This window comes from Nuphar pumila, chromosome 9 (genome assembly GCF_984573655.1).
Source record: "Nuphar pumila chromosome 9, dmNupPumi1.hap1.1, whole genome shotgun sequence".
Classification (NCBI taxonomy): Eukaryota; Viridiplantae; Streptophyta; class Magnoliopsida; order Nymphaeales; family Nymphaeaceae; genus Nuphar; species Nuphar pumila.
The window spans coordinates 106,408,310-106,435,100 of NC_143257.1; the positions used below are offsets into that span (position 1 = coordinate 106,408,310).

At 36.8% G+C, this 26,791-nt stretch overlaps 1 protein-coding gene across 1 annotated transcript in view; it reads right to left on the minus strand.

Moving 5' to 3' along the window:
• Positions 1 to 13,750: 13,750 nt before the first annotated feature.
• The window catches only part of LOC149828798 (D-amino-acid transaminase, chloroplastic-like), an 85,882-nt gene continuing 72,841 nt past the window's right edge, over positions 13,751 to 26,791 (minus strand). Inside the window, exons 4-5 of the mRNA XM_090017734.1 lie at positions 15,210 to 15,883; positions 13,751 to 14,197 (exon numbers count right to left, since the gene is read on the minus strand). Of these exons, the coding sequence (XP_089873860.1) occupies positions 14,103 to 14,197; positions 15,210 to 15,883 (769 nt within the window). The 3' untranslated portion in view covers positions 13,751 to 14,102. The remainder of the gene's footprint in view (positions 14,198 to 15,209; positions 15,884 to 26,791) is intronic.

A 26,791-nucleotide genomic window follows, 5' to 3' on the forward strand; every position in this document is an offset into this window, starting at 1 on the left:
GTCAATACTCCTCTCTTTAAACTCATCGAAGTGTATGAATTTAAGCTTTAATACCTCTAAAAATCATGATCATGAATCTTTAGACTCCTTATCGATAACTGCAAATGCTACCAAAAATATCTCATCACAATGATCAATACTATGAGCAAACAACAATATACTCACATATCTTTCTTTTAGGAATGTATCATCTACCATAAAATCTGGAGGACATCCTTTCAAAAACTGTTGATGCTTAGCCAAAAGGATAAGAACATGTACTTAAATCGATCTTTCCGATCGATCTTAATATACACAAGCAATCCTCGGTTAGCATACATCAAATGATCTAAATAGGCGAAAAACATCTTAAAGGATTGTTCAAATAAACCATATAATACAACCTTAGTGTGTTTTTATCCACGCCATGCTTGTTTGCAAGTAACTTTCACACCTTCCTCACGACTGATGTTATTTATGATTTTTCTTATAATTATCTTCGAGTTATCATGTATGCGTTCGTGAATAATGCTTGAAATTCACTTGGAATACACTTTTTCCACTACAAGGTTGCCCAATGATCCACCACATATATGCTCACTATCATACCTTTTCACTTGAAATAAAACCCGCTCTATGTAGCTTTGTGCAATGAATCTTCCTGGGGCAATCAACCATCATATGAGTGTTCTTCCTCATGCATACGACAATGATTATGTTGTTGTAGATCTTTAAAAATTTTGCTTTATAGTTATTTTTTATCATATAATTTTTCAAAAACTCGTGACAGTACTGGAGATTATTAAACATTTTACCCAAAACAATTTCTTGATCATTTGAGTGTATTGATACCTATTGAAATTGTTCATAATCATTAAGTCTTTCATTATACAATTGCTCAAACAAATCAAATGTCTTTGCTTCAATGATTCTCAATTGCTCTTCATTGTATGAGAACCCATTGAATGAGAATTAAGGATTCACATTTTCTAATGCCATTGGTGTATCACTTTCACCCTCCTTTATTGACATTGTATACTCATCATCATCGATATCATTTGATTCTGCAATGTTAACATGATCGTTGCTATCACTAATTGACTATTTAATTTCATCAACTATATCAAAATTCATTGTACATTTCACTTCATTTGCTTCTATGCATACATCATTTTTGCATTTTCAACATTCAAGATTAACTATTAAAATATCACATTCATCATCACACTTATATCTCAACCATAAATTATATCAAAATTATAACTTGTACCTAGCATTATTGTATGCCCAAGAAGAATGCATGTCATTCAGATTATTGTGATGAAGATCACTAGCATTGGTTTTACTATGCGGTTTCATATCCTTTGCAGTGATCCATTCATCGTGTACAACATCAATATCGTCTATTGTTTGAGACAATTGGATAATTAGCAAATGACTCATATCGATAAATGGTGCCTCAGATAGATGCACATTCTTCACAAGATTTATATCATTCCATTGATCAGCTACTCCTTATTTGACTGTTCATTCATTAACTTTGCATATTTCCAAGTAAACATTACCACTAAATAGTATTGATTCTACATCATCATCATCCTTAACATCTATCCATATTTCTTGGTTATTTAAGTTTAGAGAATAACTATATCAGAGGCTCAATAAATCTGCCACATATTCAATTTTACGAGACATCAAAGTCACAAATTTCTTAAAAATAATATTTTTGGAGACCACTATATATTTTCAATTAGTGTAATCAGACCTACGATAGTATACCTTAGCCATTTCAGAAGCCGTCATTGATTGCTTACAACAATGATAATGTACTTTAGCCCTTTTAATGCTTGTGCACAGTGAACCCTAGTCCCATTATACCAACACAAGAACAACAAATATTAACTAAATGATAAATAAATAATCATAAATCATCTACAATAATATATATTTCTACAAAAAAATCATAAACATAATAAACCTTAAATGGAAGTCGATCACAAGGATGATACCACAATCTCTTAAGAAATACACATGGAGATACACATGTATATATTGTATGAAACTCACCTTTGGAAGCTATAGATGGGGAAGTCGATCATAAGGATGATACCGCGACCTCCTCGAAATGCAGGAATCACCACAAGGATTCTACACAAAAGTTCTTTGCAAACACAAACGAGAAGAAGAAACCCTAAAGCAAAAATGAGTATATATATAATTCGACAAAATCACAACTATTAAGAAAAATTGCATATAATAAAAAAATCACAAATAAGTAGCATATTTGCTATTTTGTTGGTTTCCTTTAAGTGGAGTTCCACACATAAATTTATGTAAGTTTAGGACATATGCGAAAGTATGTTATTTGCGAGAGATGTTTCACAAATATTTTTATGCAAAATTTTTTATTATATACGAAAGAGTATGATATTTGCAATTACGGTGGTTTCAGTTTTATTGAGATTTTATAAATAAATTTATATGAGTTCATGAGCTCTAAATTCATATAAAAAAAACTGCAATTCTTGATTTAAGTGGGTGTTGGACATATTCGACAGACGATACAATTTTATAGCAAAAATGCATAAATTCACAGTTGTAAAGGGTAAAAGTGTCCTAACAATATCAGATATTTGTGATTTTGAACCTCGAAAGAATATTAAAAAGTGTAAGGTTTTTAAGAAATCACGTCAAATTAGCCATACAGTATGGTTATTTTTCATTATGTTTAAATAATTTAGCTCGAGTTTAGCTTGACTCGTCGCAACAAGAGAAGCAACGTTTAGCTTGCTCAGCTCATTTACCAGCCATAAATTAGGGATGTAAACAAGTCAGACCCATCAGGAGGCTATATAGCTAGACCTAACTGATACAAATGATCATTAACAGGTGGGCAGTCCAAATTTGGCATATAAACTTTACCATGTTCACAAATCTAGCCATTACTAATTGGACTTAATTACCCTATCAAATTTGGCTTTGAATTTGGAGTGAAATAGGAAAGAATAATACCTAATCCAGATCCAATTAGCTAATCATGTATATTTTATATATGATTGGGTTAAGATTATCCATAGGATTTGGATATGCAATCCGAATTTGAAAATTAGTCGGATTCTACCTGCCTTAACAAATCCTACTAATTGGATTCAGATTCGATTGGATGTCCATCAGAAATACCATCCATTAACGTTACCTATACCAACAGACATTTCATCGACTTTTTTTACTTTTCTTCTATTATTATTATTATTTCACAGATTGAGTCGGTGGTTGGACTGCTTTTATCCAAGATGACTTTGATTTTAGACCTGAATTGCCTTTGAAATGCCAAGAAACCACAGAAAGACCTATTGGATCTCTCTCTCTCTCTCTCTCTCTCTCTCTCTCTTTGTTTTTAAATGTACAATCCATTCGAAATCGCGTGGAAATGAAAGCTGTGGTCTCTATGGTATAGGATGTAGGGATATCAACGGCCTGGGTCTGGGTCGGATATCTGGCTGACCCAAATCCATTTACAACCGGATCTGATTGCTAATCAGACTCAGATTCAGTTGTAAGATTTTTACATCCAAGTCTTTATCAGAATCCGACCTGAAGTCCAACCCGATTATATGTATGTCAGATCTATTAGGGCAGCTACAATATGAGAAGAGAAGTACGTTGTGCACTAGGCATTTTCTGACATTTTGTTTTTTGCAAATCAGACCAAGCAGATGTGTTCAGCCTGGTGAATTTGTTAGGAAAATACTGTTGGATTGAGTATTTTTTTTATGAAATTTATGAATTTTAAGTGCTTGAATATTTATGAAAATTCTTAGCTGTTGTTTTTTCAAGCCTTAAAAAGTCTTGCTTATGCATCATAGATAGATTCAAGAGCCGGTTCTTATAAGACGAAACATGTAGATCACATCTGTATAGTCAGATTTAAGTGAAAAGAATAAAAAAACCATGAAAATCTCGGTTCACATGGTAGTTGTCATATTTTCTGTTCTCATATTCTAGTGGCCCTTAGGGAATATACTTTAATTAGACTTGAGTTTGGTATAAGCTCCACGCATCGGAGTCCCAATCCGATAATCAAAGGTCCGAACAGATTCAAAACCATTTACATCCCTAATTGGATGCGTAATCGATGAAATACTGGGGAAAGTAATGCATGGTAACATGACATGCTGGAGAAAACCAGATTAGCAGGTCTTCAATTGTTAATGTTTGATGTATCCAAATCCAACTTACAAGGATTGGATCCATTCAGTTGCAATTGGGCATGAACCAGGTCCTATAACGTACCCAACTCCTACTCTCACTCAGTTAGGCACCCAAATGAAATACCAGAACAGCATTCATTTACCAGTTACTTTTACAGTACCCAACTCAGCTCTTCAAGATCTGATCTCACCAAGAGCCCTGTAACCAGGGGTCACATCCAGAAAGTTTATTTAATTGTCTGCCTGTCATCACCCTGATTACAAAGAGATGAATAAAAAATGAAAACACCATCATATCTTCAACTAATCCACTTTTTATATTATATATGAATGCTACAAGCTAGTCTAGTATTCTAGAAATAAATAAAACAAGTTGACTAGGAAAAATAAACAAGTTCAAATTATAGACACATCTAAGTAACTAATTTTATTTTTTGTTTACTTATCGTTATACACCTAACAAACAAGAAAATGAACCACCTTCTAATGGAACTTTTGCATACATGGCCATCCACAGAGAACCTGAAGATCAGCACCAAGACGGATAAGGTGCACACTGATGTCCAAAGTATAGGCCCAAACCAATGACTTGTACGTTCAGGTTCTACAAGGGCTCGTTTGAATCACGGGAAGCACCTGAGAGGGGACTGACTGGTCCCTGCCTGGGTGCCGGAACCAACTGGTCCGGTGGGGAGCCGTTAGTTCCCACCGCTTTGTTTTTAACATGGGCGGGAGGGAACATGGGTGCCACTCACATGTCCTAGACAAATGCCACCTGGTGTGTCCAAGTGGTGTTTGTCCAGTGAGTCAAACACCCCCAAGAGTACAATTGAAATGCAGGACAAATCTCACCTGGGAACCGCTTTGTCCCCGCGGTGTTTGAAACATACAGGGCACAGGGATAAAACAAACTTGTAGGGGCCGTTTTATCTCACAAAAAGCTAGAACCCTAGAGGCCCGACTTTTAGGTTCTGGATAAATTGCATTAGGTGGCTTTTGCTCCGAAGCAGGTTATATGTTCCCCCCCGGAACACGCAGGTGCGTGTTCTTGGGTCTGAATGAGTGCCACATATGTTAGCACGTGGGGCTCATTTCTCCGTGTGTGTTGGCATCACTTAGCATCGGAGTCCGGTGTGTTTGCAAAGACTTAAGTACCTTTTTCGCCATTAGCGCCATAAAATGATGTTTTGAGTAAAGGACAAAAATGTCCTTCTGCCAGAAAGGGTTAAAATCATCATCGTTTTCGCCCTAAGGAGTAAACTCCTCTGCTTTAACATGAGCTCCTCACAATATGTCGCCCTAAACATTCTGGATCACCCTTTGACGATGCACCATCTGTTGTAACAGGAGCTCCCTTTGACGATACACCCTTTGTCATCGTCTGCTGCCACCAGAGCACCCTTTATCGTCGTCTGCTGTCGCCGGAGCACCCTTTACCATCGTCTACTACCGTCAGAGCACCCTTTGCCGTTACCATCGTCTATTATCATCGGAGCACCATTTGTCATCGTCTGTTCGTGAGAAATAGTTGAACTACCAGAGGAATCAACATTCTGTCTATTGTTCATCATGATACCAGAGTGCACGCATTGAACTGAGTAGACAGAGAAGAGCAATTTACACCAGAGATAATGGTGGCAGCGTCGAACTGAGTAGAGTAGCGATTTATAGTAGAAATCAGATAAGAGAATAGCGATTTACAATAGAAATTAGATAAGAGAGTAGCGATTTATAGTAGAAATCAGATTAGAGAATAGCGATTTACAATAAAAATCAGACAAAAGAGTAGCGATTTACAGTAGAAATTAAATCAGAGAGTAGTGATTTATAGTAGAAATCAGATCAGAGAGTAGCGATTTATAGTAGAAATCAGATAAGAAAGTAATGATTTACAGTAGAAATAAGATAAGAGAGTAGTAATTTACAGTAGAAATCAAATCAAAGAGTAGCGATTTATAGTAGAAATCAGATAAGAGAGTAGCGATTTACAGTAGAAATCAAATAAGAGAGTAGCGATTTATAGTAGAAATCAAATCAGAAAGTAGCGATTTACAGTAGAAATCAGACGAGAGAGTAGCAATTTACAGTAGAAATCAGATCAGAGAGTAGCGATTTATAATAGAAATCAGATTAGAGAGTAGCAATTTATAATAGAAATCAGATAAGAGAGTACGATTTATAATATAAATCAAATCAGAGAGTAGCGATTTATAGTAGAAATCATATCAGAGAGTAGCAATTTATAGTAGAAATCAAATAAGAGAGTAGTGATTTACAGTAAAAATCAAATTAGAGAGTAGCAATTTATAGTAGAAATCAGATCAGAGAGTAACGATTTACAATAGAAATCAAATTAGAGAGTAGCGATTTACAGTATAAATCAAATTTCTATTGTAAATCGCTACTCTCTGATCTGATTTGTACTGTAAATCGCTACTCTTTGATCTGATTTATACTGTAAATCGCTACTCTCTAATTTGATTTCTATTATAAATCGCTACTTTCTTATCTGATTTCTACTGTAAATCGCTACTCTCTGATCTAATTTCTATTGTAAATCGCTACTCTCTGATCTGATTTCTATACAAGACAGTGTTAGGAAATGCTCAAGCAAGAAAATGAAGAAACAAGAACAATCAAACCACAAAGAAGATGGACACACAAATTTACGTGGAAAAAACCTCCCCTCCAACTAGAGAGAATAAAAAAACAATGGCCGCCGAGAGAAAAATCTTATTGCTCTTTTCAACAGTTACAAGAGAGAAAGAAAAGAAAGAATTTATACAAGGCAAGGGCGACAACCCTAAACCTAAACAAGTCGGGTCCAAGAAAAATTTGTTCTGGGGGGCGCTTTCCCCCATAGACCCCCGCTAGGGGCACCCCCCTGGACCCCCGCCCGTTGACTGCGCAGCGGGACCCGTGCCGGGGGAAAGCCCCATAACCCCCTTCTATAAGGAAAAAAACTATGAATCAGGTTCCACAACTCATCAGACAGGAACGAGAAAGCGACCTTGTGTTGTAACACAAGCTAAAAACAAAGGCGGAATATGCAAATCTATTAACAAGGAGCGGGAGGACATTTTTGTCCAACGCATATCTATCTTATAGGAGGACATTTCTGTTAAAAGCATATCTACCTTTTTTATATGTTATTTCATTATAAAGTCATCGTGGGCAACATTGACATATGAATTATCACGGGTCCCAAGATATTCCTCCGTACACACCGAAACACGCGAATTTGTGTTCCGAAAAGAACACACAACACCCTCTCCTTTTGCTCATTGATAAAAACAACCCGAGCGGGCTCGCACAAGGGCTAGGGCTAGTCAATAAATTATTCAGATTCCATTATGGATGTAAACAGGTCGGATGTAGTCCCCGACATCCAACCCGAATCTGAATCCGATCTGAATTTGGCATTGATTTTTGGATCTGAATTTGGCATTGATTTTTGCATCTGAATTGGAATCCAAATCTGATTGTATGGAAATATTAGATTTTAAGCTAATTGGATCCAAATTTCATTTTGTCTAATCTCATTGGACTCCAAATCCAATTATGTCAGATCCCATTAGGTCGGACTGAGTAATGCCTAATGCCACCTGTTTAGATCCCTATATTGGATGGTTAGCAATAAAAAAATATTTTTCGGTAGGCACCTAACCAATGTTGTCAGTATTGGTCTGAACCAGTTAATTTTTAAATAAATCAAAAAATTATTTATTTATTTTTAAAAAAATTTGACACATGTCATTCTCAAGTTAAAAGTTGGGTGATACAAATCTATTGCACTCTAAATCGGTATCGCCAGGGCCCAACACAATACCGACAACATTGGAGAGGGTGTTGTGTGTTCTCCCCGGAACACAAATTCGCATGTTTCAGTGTGTATGGAGGAATATCTTGGGACCCGCAATAATTCATATGCCAATGTTGCCCACGATGACTTTATAATAAAATAACATATAAAAAAAATAGATATGCTTTTGACTCAAATGTCCTCCCGTAAGATAGATATGCGTTGGATGAAAATGTCCTCCGGCTCCCTGTAAATAGTTTGCACGTTCCGCCTTTGTTTTTAGCTTGTGTTACAACACATGGCTGCCTTCTCGTTCCTGCCTTGTGTTAGATAGAAATTTTTTTCGGGTTCGTTCCTACCTCGTGGAGATAACTATAAATCGAACGACTGGTTCGATAATTGGTGGGCGTCATAGGGAGATTTGTCGGCCATCTCTTTTTACAGTCTTCTCTTCTTCTTCGTTTTTGTTAGGCAGTATGAAAAAAAGCAATGACACACAAACATTCCAATAAGTGCCATTAGAGCTCATTTTGAAGTTTTAAAATTGTTTTTGAAAATTCAAGTGGGGCCCACTGGGGGTGGCACCATATTTGATAAAGTCAGGGTTAGACTAGGGTTAGTCATAGTTCTAGTTAGATTAGAGATTTAGAAGAGTCAAAAATGATTTTGAAAATCTATTTTAACTTTGACTTTTAACTATTAGTTTTTAAAAGTTTTAATTAAAGCTTTAAAAAACCGATGTGGGCCCACAGAGAGTGGCGCCACATTTAGAGTCATTTTAATAGGATTAGGAGTCTTAGGTTAGTTAGGGGTCTAATTAGGAAGGTCAAGAGTCAAATCAAATTAGGAAAAATTGCCCCCCACTAATTAATTAAGATAGGTTTTAAAAAGGGGTAAATTTGGAATTAAGTAAAAGCCCTAATTAAGACCTAATTCTTCCTATTTAAAGAGGCTAGAAGGGAGGTCGACCCCTAAGGCTTTCTTAGCAGTTTCATGGACCTTCTCTCTCCTACCAGCTGCTCCCTCCATTGCTGCACCATCCAAGGTAGGATTCCTTAGTGATTTTTGATAGTTTTTATTATGTTTTTGATGTTTTACAATAGATTTCTCCATTGGCGTCCCCTCTTTCATGGTTTTAACCACGGATTCTCATCCAATAACCCTAAAATCGACCCAAAAAAGTGATCTAACTCAATTTGGGGATATTTTTCAGGATTTTAATCCGTTAGAATCGATGAGAGGTATGTTTTCTACGTTCTTAACCAATGAAATATGCGATTTACCCATTAAATGGGTTAAATCCATGATTTCAAAGGTAAAATTAATTCTAGCCATGGATTCTCTATTTTCTTTTTAATTTTTTTAGCATATTAGTGTTTATTGCATATGTTTCAATATTAAAATAGATTTTGTTTTGCTTTTTAGGTATTCTTTACTATTTTTCATTTTTAAATCATGCTTTCTTTAATGTTTTCTTAGGTTTTCATATGTTTTAATTCTAAATCTGTAAAAAGCATATTATTTTGCACTTAAATATTTGTTAGAAATTGCTGATTTTTTTATATGTGATACACGGATATGTTATTGAGTCTCTGTAAAAAAATCAGAGGCTTTGGGATTCGGGAACCCTGTTGGAAAAATACAAAGTCGAATCGGGATTTTTGTTGATTAAAATCATTGTTCAGATTCAAGTATAAGTTGTAGATGTGATATTTCTTTCATCAGATATCCGATTCAAGATCCGTAAAGTGAGTGGCTTCGTGTTAATGTCATCTATTTACTGTAAAATTTTCATAATTTTTTGTCACTTTTTGGTTATTTTCCTCTGTCAGAAAGTCGGATCCATGTTTTAAAACTCGTTATGATTTACTAAAACCCTAATTCAACTTGTGTTGATCCTAGATCCTTAACCGTGGATCTGATTTATGATCTGTAAAAAAGGAAGTTGATTATTTATTTGTCTATTATTCACTTATAAAATCTCAAAAATTTTGGATAAAATCTGCTATTTTCTCCTGTATTTGCAACCGAAAGTGCCTGTTTTGATCAATTTTATATTCGTTAAATTCAAGTACAGATTGTCGGAACGTTATCTCCCCAACCGGAGTTGATTTTTCTGATCTGTAAAAAGGATATTCTTTGTTTTTCTATCTATTTTGTCTCTGTAAAATTTCAGGAATTTTCATAGTGAATTGTCCCCTGATTCGGGTCTGACACTGAAAATGATACGTGACCGCGGGTAAAAATAGCATATTTTAGAGTTTTAATGCAATTCTCAAATTGGAATAATGGCAAAAATATATTTTTATGATTCCAATCTAATTTTAGGGTGATAATAAGTGCAGGTGCCAATTTTTATGAATTTTGGAACTCATTTGATGCTTTGATGAGTCAAATTGCAAAACAGAGTGCCCGCAGGATCCCGAAACACTACCAAAATCATGTTTTTCATGATATTTTTGAATTTTCATGTATAAGTTCAGGTTTTTAGGGTTGGTTCATATTTAGAATCATGTTATGACACTTCATGATCGATTTGGTTGTTATTTGATTTTATTTAAATCCTAAACCCAAAGTTTTTACCCAAATATTTTATGAAAACCTTGATTTCAAGGCCATAGTCTTGCTATCAGAAGTAATTTGGTCATTTGAACTCATTTTCGAAATTTCTAACTTGAATTTTCTTAGTTTTAATCATACCACATCACCTTATGTTTGATTTATTTTCATTTGAATTCTAAAACCTCATTTTTAAAAAATATCTTTCTGAAAACCCTGATTTAAAGGCCATAGTCTTGCTATCAGGGGTATTTTGGTCATTTTGACTCCAATTTCGAATTTTCAAATCTCATTTTCATATTTCTTCAATTTTATTTTCTATTTCATTATGTTTATCTCAGAAAATCATGGAAAAAGGCTTATATCTAGCAAAATCCAGTAATTTCTAGATATTACTAGATAAATTTAGAAAAGCCAACATATTTTCACTAACAAGTTTTCTAGTTTTGCATGGATATTGAAGACTTTATTTTCCTTTATTTAAATTCAATTAGTGATGTAAATTAAATGTAAACTTTGGAATAATAATTTCAATTTCTGTTTAGATTAGGATTTGCATTGCATATAGTTTGAACTTTGATATATAACTGTTATGCTTGTCATTCGTGTGCATATTTCTACAAATCCACCATGGTCTACACGAATGGCACATGCACTAGCTCTTAAGAAGTTGACAAACTCGGTGGAATTCGTATTTATGGTCATAGTCAGAATACGAATGAGACCCAGATTTGTGATCTTCGTATTAGCCACATTCAGCCTACACTCTTAGGCTAACTTCAAAATGCACTGCATTTTTCAAAACTCAAAAGGATTTTCTCAATTCCTCAAAGAAATATTTTTCAAATCCATGTCCATTCATTCAATTTGCATCATTTTCTTAATTCAAATTCCAATTTCAATTCAGAGAAATCGATTTTCTTAAAAAAATTTAAGTCTTACTCAGAATCGATTTTCTCAAAACTCTGAGCTTTCAAATGGTGTTTCAAGTATTGATCAAGTTTAAATCATAATTTTCTAGGTCATGTTCTTTATTTCAAAGTTCAAATTCAAAGAAATCAATCTTCTCTTAGTCATTTCATGTTTTCTCAGAAATCGATTTTCACAAAACCTCTAGATTCTCTAGAAATCGATTTTCATTTTCCTCAGAAATATTCTCTCACCATGATTCACGATTTTCAAAGTGCCATATTCTTCAAGAATTTTCAAGTATTTCAAATATTTAAAGCAAACATCATGTTTTCAAATCTGTATTTTCTGAAAATTCCTAGCACATGTTTGTGCATTTAGAAAATAGAATACGATTTAGGCAAGTTGAGCAAAGCTAAGCACACATTTGATCCTTGGTTCGATTACCCCTGGTAAAGGCGGCAGGAACGGTTGAACCTCGTACCGACAAGCGAGTCCCATTCTTCGAAATTATCCCGCATTTTAAAAACGAAGGCGAGTTATTTTCAAAATTTTTTCAAAGGTCAGTTTGGCTTGTAAAAGTAAAATTTTGCGATGATAACATTAAGTCTTTGCAAACGCATCAGACTCCGATGCTAAGTGATGCCGACATGCGAAAAAATGAGCCTTACTTGCTTATATATGTGACGCTCATTCAGACCCGAGAACACACACCAGGGGAAACATATAACTTACTTCGACAACATTGGACCTAACTGATTATATTATTCTGATTTCTTAGTAATTAAGAAATGAACACATTCTTCTTTTTTAAATTTATAACCCAAAGAATCGCACCAAGACCTGGTTGCACGGGCTCAGCCTGCCATACCTGGTCATCATGCCAGCAGCGTAAAACTCTGAGACTAGGACCCCTGCCCCAGGGCCTCTGCTACGCATTGGCTTGCACAAAGGGACGGCACCCATGCTAATCGAAACTTGACTGCCCATCAAGCAGCCAATGCCCCACCCCCTCTACGCCTACCCCTCTTGGCGCGGAAGCACTGTCCTTGCGTGTCTAACTTATCAAAATTAAAAGTATCCGAGTAGTTTGCCTCTTTAAAGTCAACTGCAATTTCCATACATATTAGGGCACGCTGATATGATATTGACCTGAATTGGTTATTTTTCAATAAATATAAAAGATATTTAAAATTAATTTTTAATATTATTTTAATGTTTTAACACATGCCACGTTTTGATTGATACAAAATAATTGTTTTTATTATTTTTAGCCGATTCAGAGCGATTCACTTGAGAATTGGTATCCGCCGATTCACCTGTATAGTTGGCCAAACATTCAGGGATATTGACCATTGCAGACTCCAGAGGGATAAAAAAGAAAAAACCAAAAATCAAGTGGCAAAAAAACCAAAACCAAAACCAAAACCAAAACCACGAGCAATGGATTCTCATGCAAATCGGTTCTCCTCGTTCCCTGTGTCGTCCTTATATTGGATTTAATTGATGATCAAATAGGACCCAATAGATGTCATCTACATCAGTCATTTAGTGAAGATCCAACTTGTGTGCAGAACTTTTTGGCGGTTCAAAAATCAACTGTTGTCAAAACACAAAATCTTGTGATTTAAAAAATCAGTTTTTTTTCTCAAAATAATATGATCCAGAGGTTGATTCTTATTAAATTTACCATGTTAATCCATCTAATATGTCAGATTTGATCAAAACAACTTGCATCATCTTATAAGATTTAAGAAGGGGATGAAGACAAGGGGATGACATAGGGGACGAATTGAACCGAACTGATTTTCATTGCGACATTTACCTGCTAATGTAAATTACTAAGAGGACATGATTTCACCTCCGGTAGCTTATAAGACTGTGTTCGGGAGCTGACATTGGAGCAGAGATGAGAGAGGGGTGATGGGAGTGAAGATGAAAATGGGTGATGCGAGTGGAGTTGTAAACTGCATCCTCAAATGGGAAGATGGGAGGCCATCTTGACTGGAGATCAATTACTGTCATAATGTATATAACTCATCGTTTGTTATATCCAATCCCCACCACATATCTCGTTTGGGAACCTTGAGATATGTGAGCAGGATCCATGCATACCTCTATCAAGTGAGATGAGCGGTTGTGATGGAAATACAACATATACAATACGATGGTAACCAGCAACTCACCATTCCATCTCCCATACCCAGTCTCCCAAACAGCAGCGGGTTTATGGGATTTAGTGAATCTCCTTTCCCATCTCCCTCTGAATCCAGCTCCCAAACAGAGCCTAAGAAGAGCAACTAATAACCTTTCAGAAAGAAACTACAACAGTAACCAAGAGGCCCAAAAGAGGCATGATCAAACAATTACAACACACAAATCTAAAGACAGTCCAACCTTTCCATGGTGACTGCCTGGTCCATGTTGGGTAACACCAATTCGATTGGTGAACAAAGACAAACATGCTACTTCATGATGCAGTGATGCTCCAAAAAGCCACCACTAATTAAGGTCTTTCACGTACCAGTATCCTCACCTCCAAAGCTTCATTGATGGTAGGTTCTAACACCGTAGGAAGCATGAAAGCATTTGAACACAAGAAACACTAGCATACAATTTTGTGAGAAGTGAAGCTACTCAACTCAATACGGAACTGGTATGCGAAATGAAGCAGGAGAGTTTTTCATATCATCCAGCAGAAGATCAAGGAGTGCAGAGGCTACAGGCCCTTCTTTCCCTGCAGACAAAAAAAAAAATTCCATCAACAGCTTTGAAAGTCACAAAATACGTATGTTTCTACCTAGAGAAAGCATCCACATAAGCACATAAGATTCAGGCAACGACACTTCCTAATACTGCAGTATAATCAAACATAAATCTGCAGTCTAATAATCAATCACAAGATACAGACATTTCTTACATGGAAAAACCAATAAAATCATCCGCACATAAAATGAAAACCCAGAGAAGACAAGTCAGAAACAAATGGGAAAATTGCTAACAGCAGTTAATCACCTAGATATACTGCAAACTCGATGAGCACAGATCATGACTACGATCTGCAATGGGACAACTTGGACTAAACCCTTAGTCAGAGCAAAACCCAGATTTGGTAACCTGACAAAGCTGATAGAGGACACCTGAAGCAACTCAATTCAAACCATTGGCGAGTTAATTGATTTTAAATGCACCTCCCAGTATGTGCAGGGGCGTAGCTAGGGGGGGGCAGGACTGGGCTGTAGCCCAGTCCTGCCTCTCGAAACAGTTAATTTTTTTTTTTTTTTTTTTGAAAGCCCAGTCCTGATTCCATATGAAATAGATTTTTATCCATTTTTGTAGCCCATCCCAGTCCTAGCCCAGCCCTGACTGCAGCAAATAGTTTGATTTGTCCACATGAAATAGATTTTTATTAATAATTGTAGTCATTTTTTATTTTATCTAAAAAAAAATTTTCGGGGGCGCTGCCCCCGAACCCCCGATTATCGCACAAATAAATTTTTTTTTTGCTACACCCCTGTTTGCCCCCCCCCCCCCCTCACATGAATCCTAGCTACGCCCCTGAGTATGTGGTCATGTTAAAACATCTTTTGACTATACAAATGACAGAAAAATCAGATTCACAGGCAAGGCCAAGCCCTTCCCCATTTCTTCCTAACACTCACGAAAGGCTTTGGTAATAGAAAACTCAAAAAGAAAATTAAACATAATTAATAAATAAATGAATTTGGAGAAAAGCAATACAAGATTACCATTGCCTATGACTTGTTCATCCCATTGTATCACAGACCGTACAAGGGTCCCACTGCCAATGAGCATCATTTCTGAGGCAGCCTTCCCCTCTTGCACTGTAACATTTGCTAATTTAACTCCAGAGAGTTTTCCTTTTTTCACCAGCCTCTCTGCAAGAACTAAAATTCTTTTTGCCGTGCACCCGCTGAGAATTTTATCAAATCGTGGCATCAGAAGCTCTTTGCCTTCTGTAACAAATGCAACATTAATATTTGGACCTTCTGCAACAAAGCCTTCGTCATCTAACCAAATTGCAGCATATGCTCCTTGATCTTCTGCTTCCATCTTTGATAGCACATTGGGCAGGTAATTTACACTTTTCATGGTTGCAAATTGTGGAGATTTTATGGGTATGCTTGATGTTACAACTTTAACACCTTCATGATTGGGCAAAGACTGATCTTGGATCACGATCGCATAGAGAGCAGGATTTTCACAGCCAGATGGAGACAAAAGAAAATCACCAGATCCTGAAGAAAGCCAGTATCTTAGTGACCCGTTCCTACATTGAGAAGCGCCCACAGTTTGTATGAATATGCTTCTCATGGTCGGTAAATCAAAGGGCAGTCTAATTCTTGCCATTGTTGCAGACTTCAAGAAGCGTTCAAGGTGTGGATCCAACTCATAGAGAAACCTAGCAATCAGGATTAAAGGAAAGAACATTAGCCCTGAAGAAAATAGATTTCTATTTCAATAGACTTGCCAGCGGAGCAGCAAGCAAAAGCATTTGACTAGAACTAGGCCGACAGGAAATAAGTGAGTAGAACAGATAGGAGAGATGAATCAAGATAGATGGTACATTGAAGTTATGGGCATGCTGACACCATAATCATAAACACAGTCTTCAAACCACATAAGTCTCAAAAGCTCTGGAGGATATCCCAAAATAAAAGGACATGGATAATTTGATTGCAGGACCATTTTTCCTAAGACATACACACACAGCATTTGGTCACCATAGGTGCAAACATTATTCGCTCAATCTCAGTCATTAGACGTGTTCAACATGGTTTTTTTAGTAGAAAACAAACTTTGGATAGAGTCATTTTGACTAAACATCAACTTTTTACTTGTGAAATTTCAATGAATTGTATTCGTTGATTTTTGAAGCTCTTGAAAAACCTATTTAAACCAGAGTTGTCAGTCGAGGAAGCGGGAGCGGGAAGCGATACGGAAGCGGAAGCGGGAAGCGAGGCACTTCTAAAATTTTAGGAAGCGGGAAGCATGGGACGACTTAGGAGCCAACCAGGAAGCTGTTAAAATACATGTAACTCATATATATATATATATTGTCTAAAATACCCATTTCACAAGTACCCGATAGGGGTACTTGTTTCTTTTCATTTATTTTTTGTAATTTTTTTTTTTGTATTTTTTGCTCACTAAAAAGGAGCCCCACCATGGAGTCAATGGGGCCCCCAACGGTCACATTTGTGACCGTTAGGGGCTCCCAACGACTCCATGGGGAGCCCCTAGGTGACTCTCCTTTTTAGGCCATAAGGCCATCCCTCCTCTCCTTCTTTTGTGTATAAATAAGGGTGAGCCCCTCTTGTATTTTTCACTCTTGAGAGCTCTATCTCTTTTTCAATAAGAGACATTTATATTTTTATGTTGTGTTGTCTCTTGTGGGTTTGGGTGTTACCTCTTTTGTTTGTTCATTTGTGGGTATTGTAAGTGTTTATCGCACTCTTTGTTTTTTCGCATATTTCATTACATGGTATCAGAGCCTTGTGTATGCTCTTCTTCTTAATATAGCTAGTTGAGTAGTTATATTATTGTTTTTTTGTATCTCTCTTCGTTTGTTCTCTTGTGAGTAATTAAATGGAAGGGGAACAAAAGATTGATCTCTCCTTCAAGTTCAATGGCTCCAACTACATGATGTGGGCCGCCGCCATGGAGAACAACCTCAAAGGAAAAAAACTTTGGGGATACGTTATGGGCACCATTCCGAAACCACAACTCTAACTCACTAAGATGGATGGTGATCAAGAGAAAGCTCTTGAAGGAAATGCACGCATGAAGGCCATTGAAGATCACCAATCTAAAGTGGAAGATTGGGAAAGTAAGCATGCGAAGATTCTTGCTTGGTTCATGAACAATGTGGAGCTCAAGATTTGCGCCAACATTGCTAAGTTTCGGATAGCTAATGAAGCATGGTTCTTTATGAAAGGTATGTTTACTCAAAAAGACCTTGCTCATCAATTCTTTCTTCAAGAAAAAGTCCGGACTATCAAGCAAGGATAAATGAGTGTAAGGGATTACTATAACACTCTTGGACCCTTATGGGATGAGCTATCTTTACTAGAACCAAAGTGGGTTTCTAGTGTGGATGTGGAACTAAGAAGAGAACAAATGGAAAAAGAACACTTTTTTCAATTTCTACATGGGCTTAGGCCCGAATATGAACAAGTTAGATCTTCCCTTCTTCATAGATCTAAGCCTCTTCCCTTGGAAGATGCCATAACCAAAATACGCCAAGAAGAAACTTGTCTTGGCATGATTAAAGGAGGAGATGATGTTTTGGCCGTATCTAAACCCGGCAACCATGTAAAAGCCTATAAGCCTCCACACTTTGGAAGGCAAAATAATTATAATGGCAACTATAGAAAAGCCATTTGCCATCATTGCCAAGAACCGGGTCACATAAGACCTAATTGCCCTAAGTTGAATGAAGCACCTAAAAACAAGGTTGCCTCCGTTGAAGAAGCTACTCAAAAGAAGGAGGAAACTATCAAAGGGAAGGAGTCTTTTTCTCTTGCTCAACTATCGGAAGCACTACAAACTCTACTCAAGATTCCATCAACCTTGGGTGCCGCCATAGCTTCTTCCTCTCCTCCAGGTATGTCTTCTTGGATCCTTGATTCTGGAGCTTCCTTTCATATGACCCCTCTTGAAAATGAGCTTTCCGATTTGTGTAATAACTCTAAAAACTCCTATGTGTCAACTGCCGATGGTACATCTTTACAAGTAAAAAGTTTTGGAACCTTAAATTTTTCTAAAGATTTCTTTATGCCAAATGTGAGAGTGGTACCTCAACTTAATTTAAATCTCCTCTCTGTTGCTCAAATATGTGATCATGGATGTGAAATCTCCTTCTCAACTACGGATTGCTCTATACAGAATCTCCGGTCCGGGAAGTAGATTGGGCAAGGCCATAGGAGGGGAGATCTCTATTACATGATCAACTTGAAACTTCCCACTAACTCTTTTTGTAACCATGTCCAAGATAAAAATATTGAAATTTGGCATCAAAGACTTGGACATCCAAGTTTCTCAAAAATGTACTCCTTTCCATTTGGAAAAAAAAATTTATAATGAAAAACATTTTGTTTGCAAGAGTTGTATTTTTGACAAAATGAAATCCACCTCTTTTCCAAATCGAACCTTTGTGTCCAAAAGACTTTTTGAGTTAGTCCATTCGGACGTTTGGGGTCCTTCCCCAGTCATATCTAAAGCAGGATACTCCTATTACGTTACTTTCATTGATGACTACACTAGATATGTGTGGATCTACTTTTTCAATTTAAAATCCGAAGTATTTGACTTCTTCAAGAAATTTCATATACAACAACAACAACAACAACTACGCCTTCATCCCAAAACAATTGGGGTCAGCGATATGAACCAAAAAAGAAATTCATTTTGGGTCTTCCACATGAATCCTTTTCCTCCAATCATTTCTATCCAACGCCATGTCCTCGGTGAGGTTCAAAGCATTCATATCCTTTCCTATCATCTCCATCCAAGTCTTCCTAGGCCTACCCCGACCTCTTTTAACTAATATATTTTCCCATTTCTCCAACCTTCTAACTGGAGCATCATTAGGCCTTCGCCGAATATGTCCAAACCACCGTAAACGATTCTCTCGCATCATATGATAGTCAAAAATCAATTTTCAAGTAATATCTCTACTCTTAGATCCGATTCAGGTGGAGAATATCTATCAAATGAATTTCAAAATTATTTAGAAATAAATGGAATTTGTCATCAAAGATCGTGTCCTAGGACTCCTCAACAAAATGGTTTAGCAGAAAGAAAGCATAAACACATCATGGAAACCACTAGGACACTCTTTATTTCCAAAGAAATTCCAAAAAGTTTTTGGGCCGAAGCGGCCTTAACCTCAACTTACTTGATAAATAGAATGATATCCTCATCCTTACAGAATACATCTCTATATGAAAAACTATTTGAAAGAACACCCGATTTCAATAGATTAAGAATTTTTGGGTGTAAATGTTTTGTCCTTACACATAAAAGAGACAAATTATCTTCTAAAGCTATTAAATGTGTCTTCTTAGGATATGGAGAAAACCAAAAGGGTTTTAGATATTTTGACTTGAAAAATAACAAACTCTATGTATCCAAAGATGTAACCTTTTTGGAAAATGAAAATGGTTTTATGAAAACTAAAGATATCGACGAAAGTGAATATGCTTTCTTATTTGATCTTCTCTCCCAAGAAGATGAGACTCTTCAAGAAGAGGAAATCTCTAATGAGTCGTTGAATGACCTAGAGGATATTCCTCTTGACAATGTTGAAGATGAAAGTGATAGACCAATCCAAACCTATGTTCGGCGTGGTCAACAAGCTCAAATGAGCGCCTTAGAAAAATACTCTCAAGGGTCCAACATAGAAGAAACTTCTTTAAGGAGATCCGGCCGAATCTCCAATCCTCCTAATAGGTTCGTTTCCTATGAGTCTCTAACTCCAAGGTATAGAGCATGTCTAATTGCATTACACTCATTTCATGAACCTTCACATTATAATGAAGCCAAAAATATTCCCCAATGGGTTGAAGCCATGAACTTAGAACTTAGTGCCCTTGAAAAGGCAAAAGCTTGGGAAATAACTTCATTACCTACTGGAAAGAGATCGATTGGATGCAGATGGGTCTTCAAAATTAAAACTAAAAGTGATGGTTCATTAGAACGTTATAAAGCTCGATTAGTAGAAAAAGGAAATGCTCAGGAATACGGTATAGATTATGAAGAAACTTTTGCACCCGTAGCTAGGATGACCAGCGTTAGGACTCTTATCGCCGTGGCGTCAGTCAAAAAATGGCCTATCTATCAACTAGATGTTAATAATGCATTCCTAAATGGTGAATTAAATGAAGAAGTTTACATGGATCCTCCACCAAGAGTATGTATTGGTAAAGATAAAATTCTCAAACTTAAAAAGACATTATATGGTTTGAAACAGGCCCCAAAGGCTTGGCATGATAGATTTAGTAATGTAATGATAAGTTTGAATTTTCGTTCATGTTATACTGACACTGCTTTGTTTGTGAAAAGTGCAGGGTCTTCAGTAGTTATTTTACTACTTTATGTTGATGATATGATCATCACTAGAAGTGATGAGCAAGGAATTTATGATATTAAGAAAGTTTTAAAAGAACATTTTGACATGTCTGACCTTGGTTTCTTAAGATATTTTTTAGGGATTGAAGTGGCGTACTCTCCTCGAGGGTACATTCTCTCTCAGATGAAACTTGCTGCTGACATTTGTTCCAAATCTGGTATCTCCGATGATAAGAAGACAGAAACCCCTGAAGTCATCAATGCAAAATTAAGGTTGGAAGATGGAACACCTCTCGAGGATCCTACTCCCTACCGGCAACTTGTTGGGTCTCTAACCTACTTATCCATCACTCGGCCAGACATAGCTCATGCCGTCTACTCTGTCATTCAGTTTCAACATGCACCTACAACCGTGCATATGAGTGCAGTCTTAAGGATCGTCAGATATATCAAAAACACCATAACTAAGGGAGTTTTTCTTTCCTCCTCCTTATCACTTGATTTAATTGCTTATACTGATGCTGATTGGGGAGGAAATCCCAATGACCGAGTCTCAACTACGGGATTTTGTGTTTTCTTAGGTGACTCTATGATTTCTTGGAGATGCAAGAAGCAACACAAAGTATCATTGTCCTCAACGGAAGCGGAATATCGTGCTATGGCCACTACAACCATGGAACTTGTATGGCTAAGAAGTCTCCTCAGTGATATGGGCATTGTCATCTCTACCCCTTCGAAGATGTGTTGTGACAACAAAAGCGCAATTTATATTGCAAGCAATCACACCTTCCATGAGCGTACTAAGCATATTGAGATGGACTGCCATTACGTACATGATGAATACCTAAGAGGAACCATAGCACTACCTTACGTCACATCTGAGTACCAGTTGGCGGACTTCTTCACTAAGGCCCTTGCTGCTCCTCGTTTTTTGTTTCTCCTTAACAAGCTTTCGGTTATATCCCCGTAAAGCTTGAGGGAGGGTGTTAAAATACATGTAACTCATATATATATATATATGTTTATATATATATATTGTCTAAAATACCTAATAGGGGTATTTTAGTCATTTCACAAGTACCTGATAGGGGTACTTGTTTCTTTTCATTTATTTTTTGTAAATTCTTTTTTTTTTTTGTATTTTTTGCTCACTAAAAAGGGGCCCCACCATGGAGTCGATGGGGCCCCCAACGATCACATTTGTGACCGTTGGGGGCTCCCAACGACTCCATGGGGAGCCCCTAGGTGGCTCTCCTTTTTAGGCCATAAGGCCATCCCTCCTCTCCTTCTTTTGTGTATAAATAGGGGTGAACCCCTCTTGTATTTTTCACTCTTGAGAGCTCTCTCTCTTGTTCAATAAGAGACATTTATATTTTTATGTTGTGTTGTCTCTTGTGGGTTTGGGTGTCACCTATTTTTGTTTGTTCATTAGTGGGTATTGTAAGTGCTTATCGCACTCTTTGTTTTTTCGCATATTTCATTACAGAAGCGACCTAAGAAGCTTCTCGGAAGCGAACCGGAAGCCACCTAAGAAGCGAAGAAGGAAGCGAAATAGGATTCGAGTGAGAAGCGAATAAGAATCGAAAGGGAAGCGAAAATATAATTATATATTTTTATTTTATCAAAAAATAAGATTTATGTCATTATTAACAAAGTAAAACATGTATTTAAGACAATAAATAATATAAGTTGCAATTATCTAACAAATGCATCATATTGAAACTGTCAAACATTTACAAAATAATACATCAAGAGAAATCATAATTCACATTCTTATTGTAACCATTTAACAAATGCATGCAAGCACTAAATAATGCATTAAGAAAATAAATAAATTTGATTAAAAAGCGTACCTTTTTCAATGAAAGAATCAAATGACTTCTTATTTGATGTTGTGATTGTTGTAAATCTTGTGATCTGCAACATAGAAAATGAGAAATCTCGGGCCGGTTTGCCATGAACTCATTCATGAGCGGTTTGTATAGCTGGCAAGCCAAGCCATGAGCAGTTCATTCAGCTAAACAAGTTGAGCCCGAACATAAAGTGTTCAGCCACTCTTATATATATATATTCTCTAACATCTGACCGTGTATTGATAATGTCATCATTGGCAGCCATGTTGGGGGCCATTGATATCCAGAATGGATGGTTGATGGTGGGGATGTTAGAGCATTTTCCCGTGGTGATTTGGCATAGCATCTGATATGCTCTCATTTTGTAATGTTTTTTGTTTCCTTGAATCATGTTGCTTTTATTTCTGCAACCTTCTTCCTAAGTAAATTATATTTTATGATTAAATTGGGCTATTAATAGCCTTTTGGCATATTAAGAGCTAAGAAGTATGAAATATATTAGCAAGTGTCGTACTGGACTTCAGAGAACAGTGTGCAAAAAGTGGAACTTTGCTACCAATGGGGGTTCTGCTTGTTTGGTAGTAGCAGCAGCTAGTGCATGTCACCTTGTGTTGGGACGTTGCATGTTCAAAACCCAATGGTATAATTGTATAATTGGTAGGGTTCTCCCAGCTTGCCTTAAGAAAAAAACAAACAACTAGAACTTCGCTTAGGGATGAACCCAGAAACTTTTTTTGGGGGCAAAACATAAACCAATTTGTTTTTTCTTAAGGGGGTGGAATTTTTTTTTGGGTGGGCGCAGAATTTTTTTTTTACCTATGTTGAAAGCAGCCAAATAAAGGCTCTAATATAAGTTTTAAAGGGGGCAGGACCCCCAGTCCTAATGTAGGTCTGTCTCTGACTTTGCTCCTCTGACAAAATGAGAACCTCCTGTGAAGCGGGTTGTCTCTTTTGTGATTGAAATTCGATTAAACAAGTTGTCTAAAAGATCATGGGTGACATGCACTAGTGTTTTAGCTTTTCACTTTTCAGGTTGTCTAAAAGATCGTGGGTGTGCAGGAATATAAACAGTGGATCTTGAGAAGGATAGAAGATGTCTGGAATTTTGAGAAAAACTTCACTGCACTTTGGGAACAACATAAAGGGGCCAAGTGATGCGTATCTTCCGGGAATATATAACATCAGTTGTTTGTGCAACAAAAGTACATGAAATATTTGTTTCATGATACTTTTGCCTTAAAAAACAAAAACAAAAGCAAAAAAAATTATGAGGGCTTACTTTCTCACCCCAGAGAGTCGCCAACTCGCCATGCTTGGCTTGTGTTGCAGTCGTGCGAGAGAGCGTGAGAGAAATGGAGAGAATTGAGATAGAGAGAGTAAGAGAAGAGCGTATCTGAACAGATTCATCGCGACGAGGTCGCCGAAAATGGGTGGCCGAAAACTCGAGAGAGAGAGAGAGAGAGAGAGAGAGAGAGAGAGAGAGAGAGAGAGAGAGGAGTCGGATGCGAAAAATAAAACCCTAAGCCCCCTTTTAGGTTTTCACGGGTTTTGTACAATGTCCATTTTACCCCCTTATTAATAAAATTTTTCCTTAAGTTTTTTGTTTTCATGAGTTAATTTTTTTTAAAGGGCAAACTCGTCTTTCTTTTAAGCGTCCCCCTTTAAAGGGGGTACGCGTCCCCATTAAATAGAAACCCCTATTAAAGGGGGACGCGTACCCCTTTAAAGGGGGACGCGTACCCCTTTAAAGGGGGACACACTTCCTAAATTTAAAATGTGTTTCCCCATGCGTTTCGGAAGCACCGCGTTACACTCTTCCGAAGCGCGTACTTCCCCTATTGCAACCACATGATCCCAAATAATTTTCTTGCTAGACAAGCTATGCAGATCATATCTGAAAGGCTTGATCCACAAAACACTCAACATTTAAAATCAGTAGGATCTATTAGATGGTATTGCACTAATGACCTGATCATATATATATATATATATATATATATAGGTGTTTCTATGGAGGTACACACTTGATTTACATAGATCTAAGCTCCAAAAGTAAAATCTAACTGTTGGATTATGTTTAACATATTATATTTATTAATTTTATGAGTTAACATTGACTCAAATATGACGTTTTATATCACTTTTAAACTGTCCTTATTTTCATGAATTGTGAGCCATTGATTTTCACCATCTCAAAATGATGTAAAACACATGGCTTGGAAATTTCTAGAGAATCAAGATAAGTCCAAGATGGGGTCAAAGTCCAAGTCTTAGAGTTATGGTTTAAGTAGGAAAGTGCAAAGAATCTTTTAAGGTAGCAGAGTCTCAATAGGATTTTACTTTCTAGAGAAGTCTTGGATAAGGATGGATGTCTCAGTGTCCTTTAAGAGTTTTAACTTTCAAGTAGGGATTCTTGGGTCCAAAAATAGGGGGGGGGGCATCCTTTGCTTTGTATTCAGTTTTTTTCAATAAAGTGACTTTTCTTTTGGGTATTTACCCCTTCCTCTTCCTTGTGGATTCAAGGATCTCTTTGAGCTATATGCTTTTTTCCTTGTCTAAGTGGACTTAAGGAAACCCTCATGGATTCAAGGGATCATAGCTTTCCCTTTGGGAATCCGGAGAGGGATTTGTGAATTCAAGATCAACTCTTTTAAGAAAATGGTATTATTCTTTATTCACGCTTCTGACTACATTAGTTGGTATCAGAGACTAGTTCTTTCTTGATTTAATGGCTAATGATGGGTCTGAAGACCGCAACTCTGAGGATGGTACTCCTAAAGATCAACCTGTAACCATGATCGAGTTTAGAAATCTTCAAAGAATGGTAGAAAAATTGGTGGTAGCAGTGCAACAATTGCAACCCCAAGGACATGGGCATACTAAGGGGGGACCTCAGAGACATGGGTACAATGGGGGAGGGGGCACTGATCAATGAAGGTGCTCATGATACCCATAGGCATATGCCTCTGTCCTATTCAAGCTATGAAGATATTGAAAATTTGATCATTGGAGAAGCGAGGGAGGTTTCTAATAGAGATCGACATCAGAGAGACTACAAGATAAAAGTAAACATTCTTACTTCTAATGGTCAATTGCATATTGAGGACTACTTAGACTGGATCTTAGAAGTAGAAAGATTTTTCGACTATATGGATATCCGAGAAGATAAGAAGGTTAAACTTGTTGCTTACAAGCTTAAGAGAAGAGCTTCAACTTGGTGGGAGTACTTACAATTAAACAGAACTCGCCAAGGCAAAGCACTTGTCAAGTCCTCGCAAAAGATGAAACAATTATTGAGGGCCAGATTTCTACCATCTGATTAAGATAAAGTATTATTCTAGCAATACCAAAAAAGCAAGCAAAGAGATCATACAAAAAGGTTACAAGAGAGTATACTAAAGAAATTTATCGTCTCTCTTCTCATAATGATTTGTTTGAAACTGAGTCATAACAAGTGGTATGATTTATCGGGGGTCTATGTTGAGATATCCAAACTAAGATCTTGTTGCAACCTATTTGGACTCTAGTAGACACATAAAAATTGGCAATTTTGTCAACCTAAACCAAGACGTTAATAGCAGCAAGGGTCAAGGCAAATCAACTAAAGAAAATCCTTATGCACCCCCTCAACCTATTAAGTGCTATCAGTGTGGGGAAGTTGGACATAGGTCCAACCAACGTCCCAAGAAAAGGACTATAAATATTACAGAGAAAGAAATTGATGAACTTGTAGAAGCGCAAGAAACTGATTCAGAAGAAGATGAGGATGTGGCAAGCATATGAAGGGGCTTCTTTGGTCATGAGGAGATTGATGTACGTTCCAAAATAAGAAGAAGATACTCAACACCATACTAATTTTAAAACCTGGTACACAGTTAATCAAAGAGTATGTGATCATTATCATTGATAGTGGCAACAACGAGAACATGGTGTCAAAAAATATGGTGGATAAATTGAAACTCAAGACTGAACCACATCCAACTCCTTATAAAATTGGATGGATCAAGAAAGTGGATGACGTAAAGGTAATTGAACAATGTCGAATTCATTTTTCAATTGAAAAGCATTATAAGGATAAAGTAATATATGACGTAGTCGATATTGATGCTTGTCACATATATGCTACTTCGTAGGCCTTGAAAATTTGATTTAGATGCCACTCATAGAGGAAAAGAAAATGCATATATCTTTTTGAAGGATGGAAAGAAGATCACAATGAAACCTATGAAAGAAGTAATTCCACCCAAAACTTCTAAAGTAGAGAGGAAGCTTTTTCTTATAGTTAGTGACCTTGAAAAAGAGATTAAAGAATCTGGAGAATTATATGCCTTGATAGTAAAAGGACCATAAGTTAAACCTACAAGCATCTTTGCTAAATTAGTACC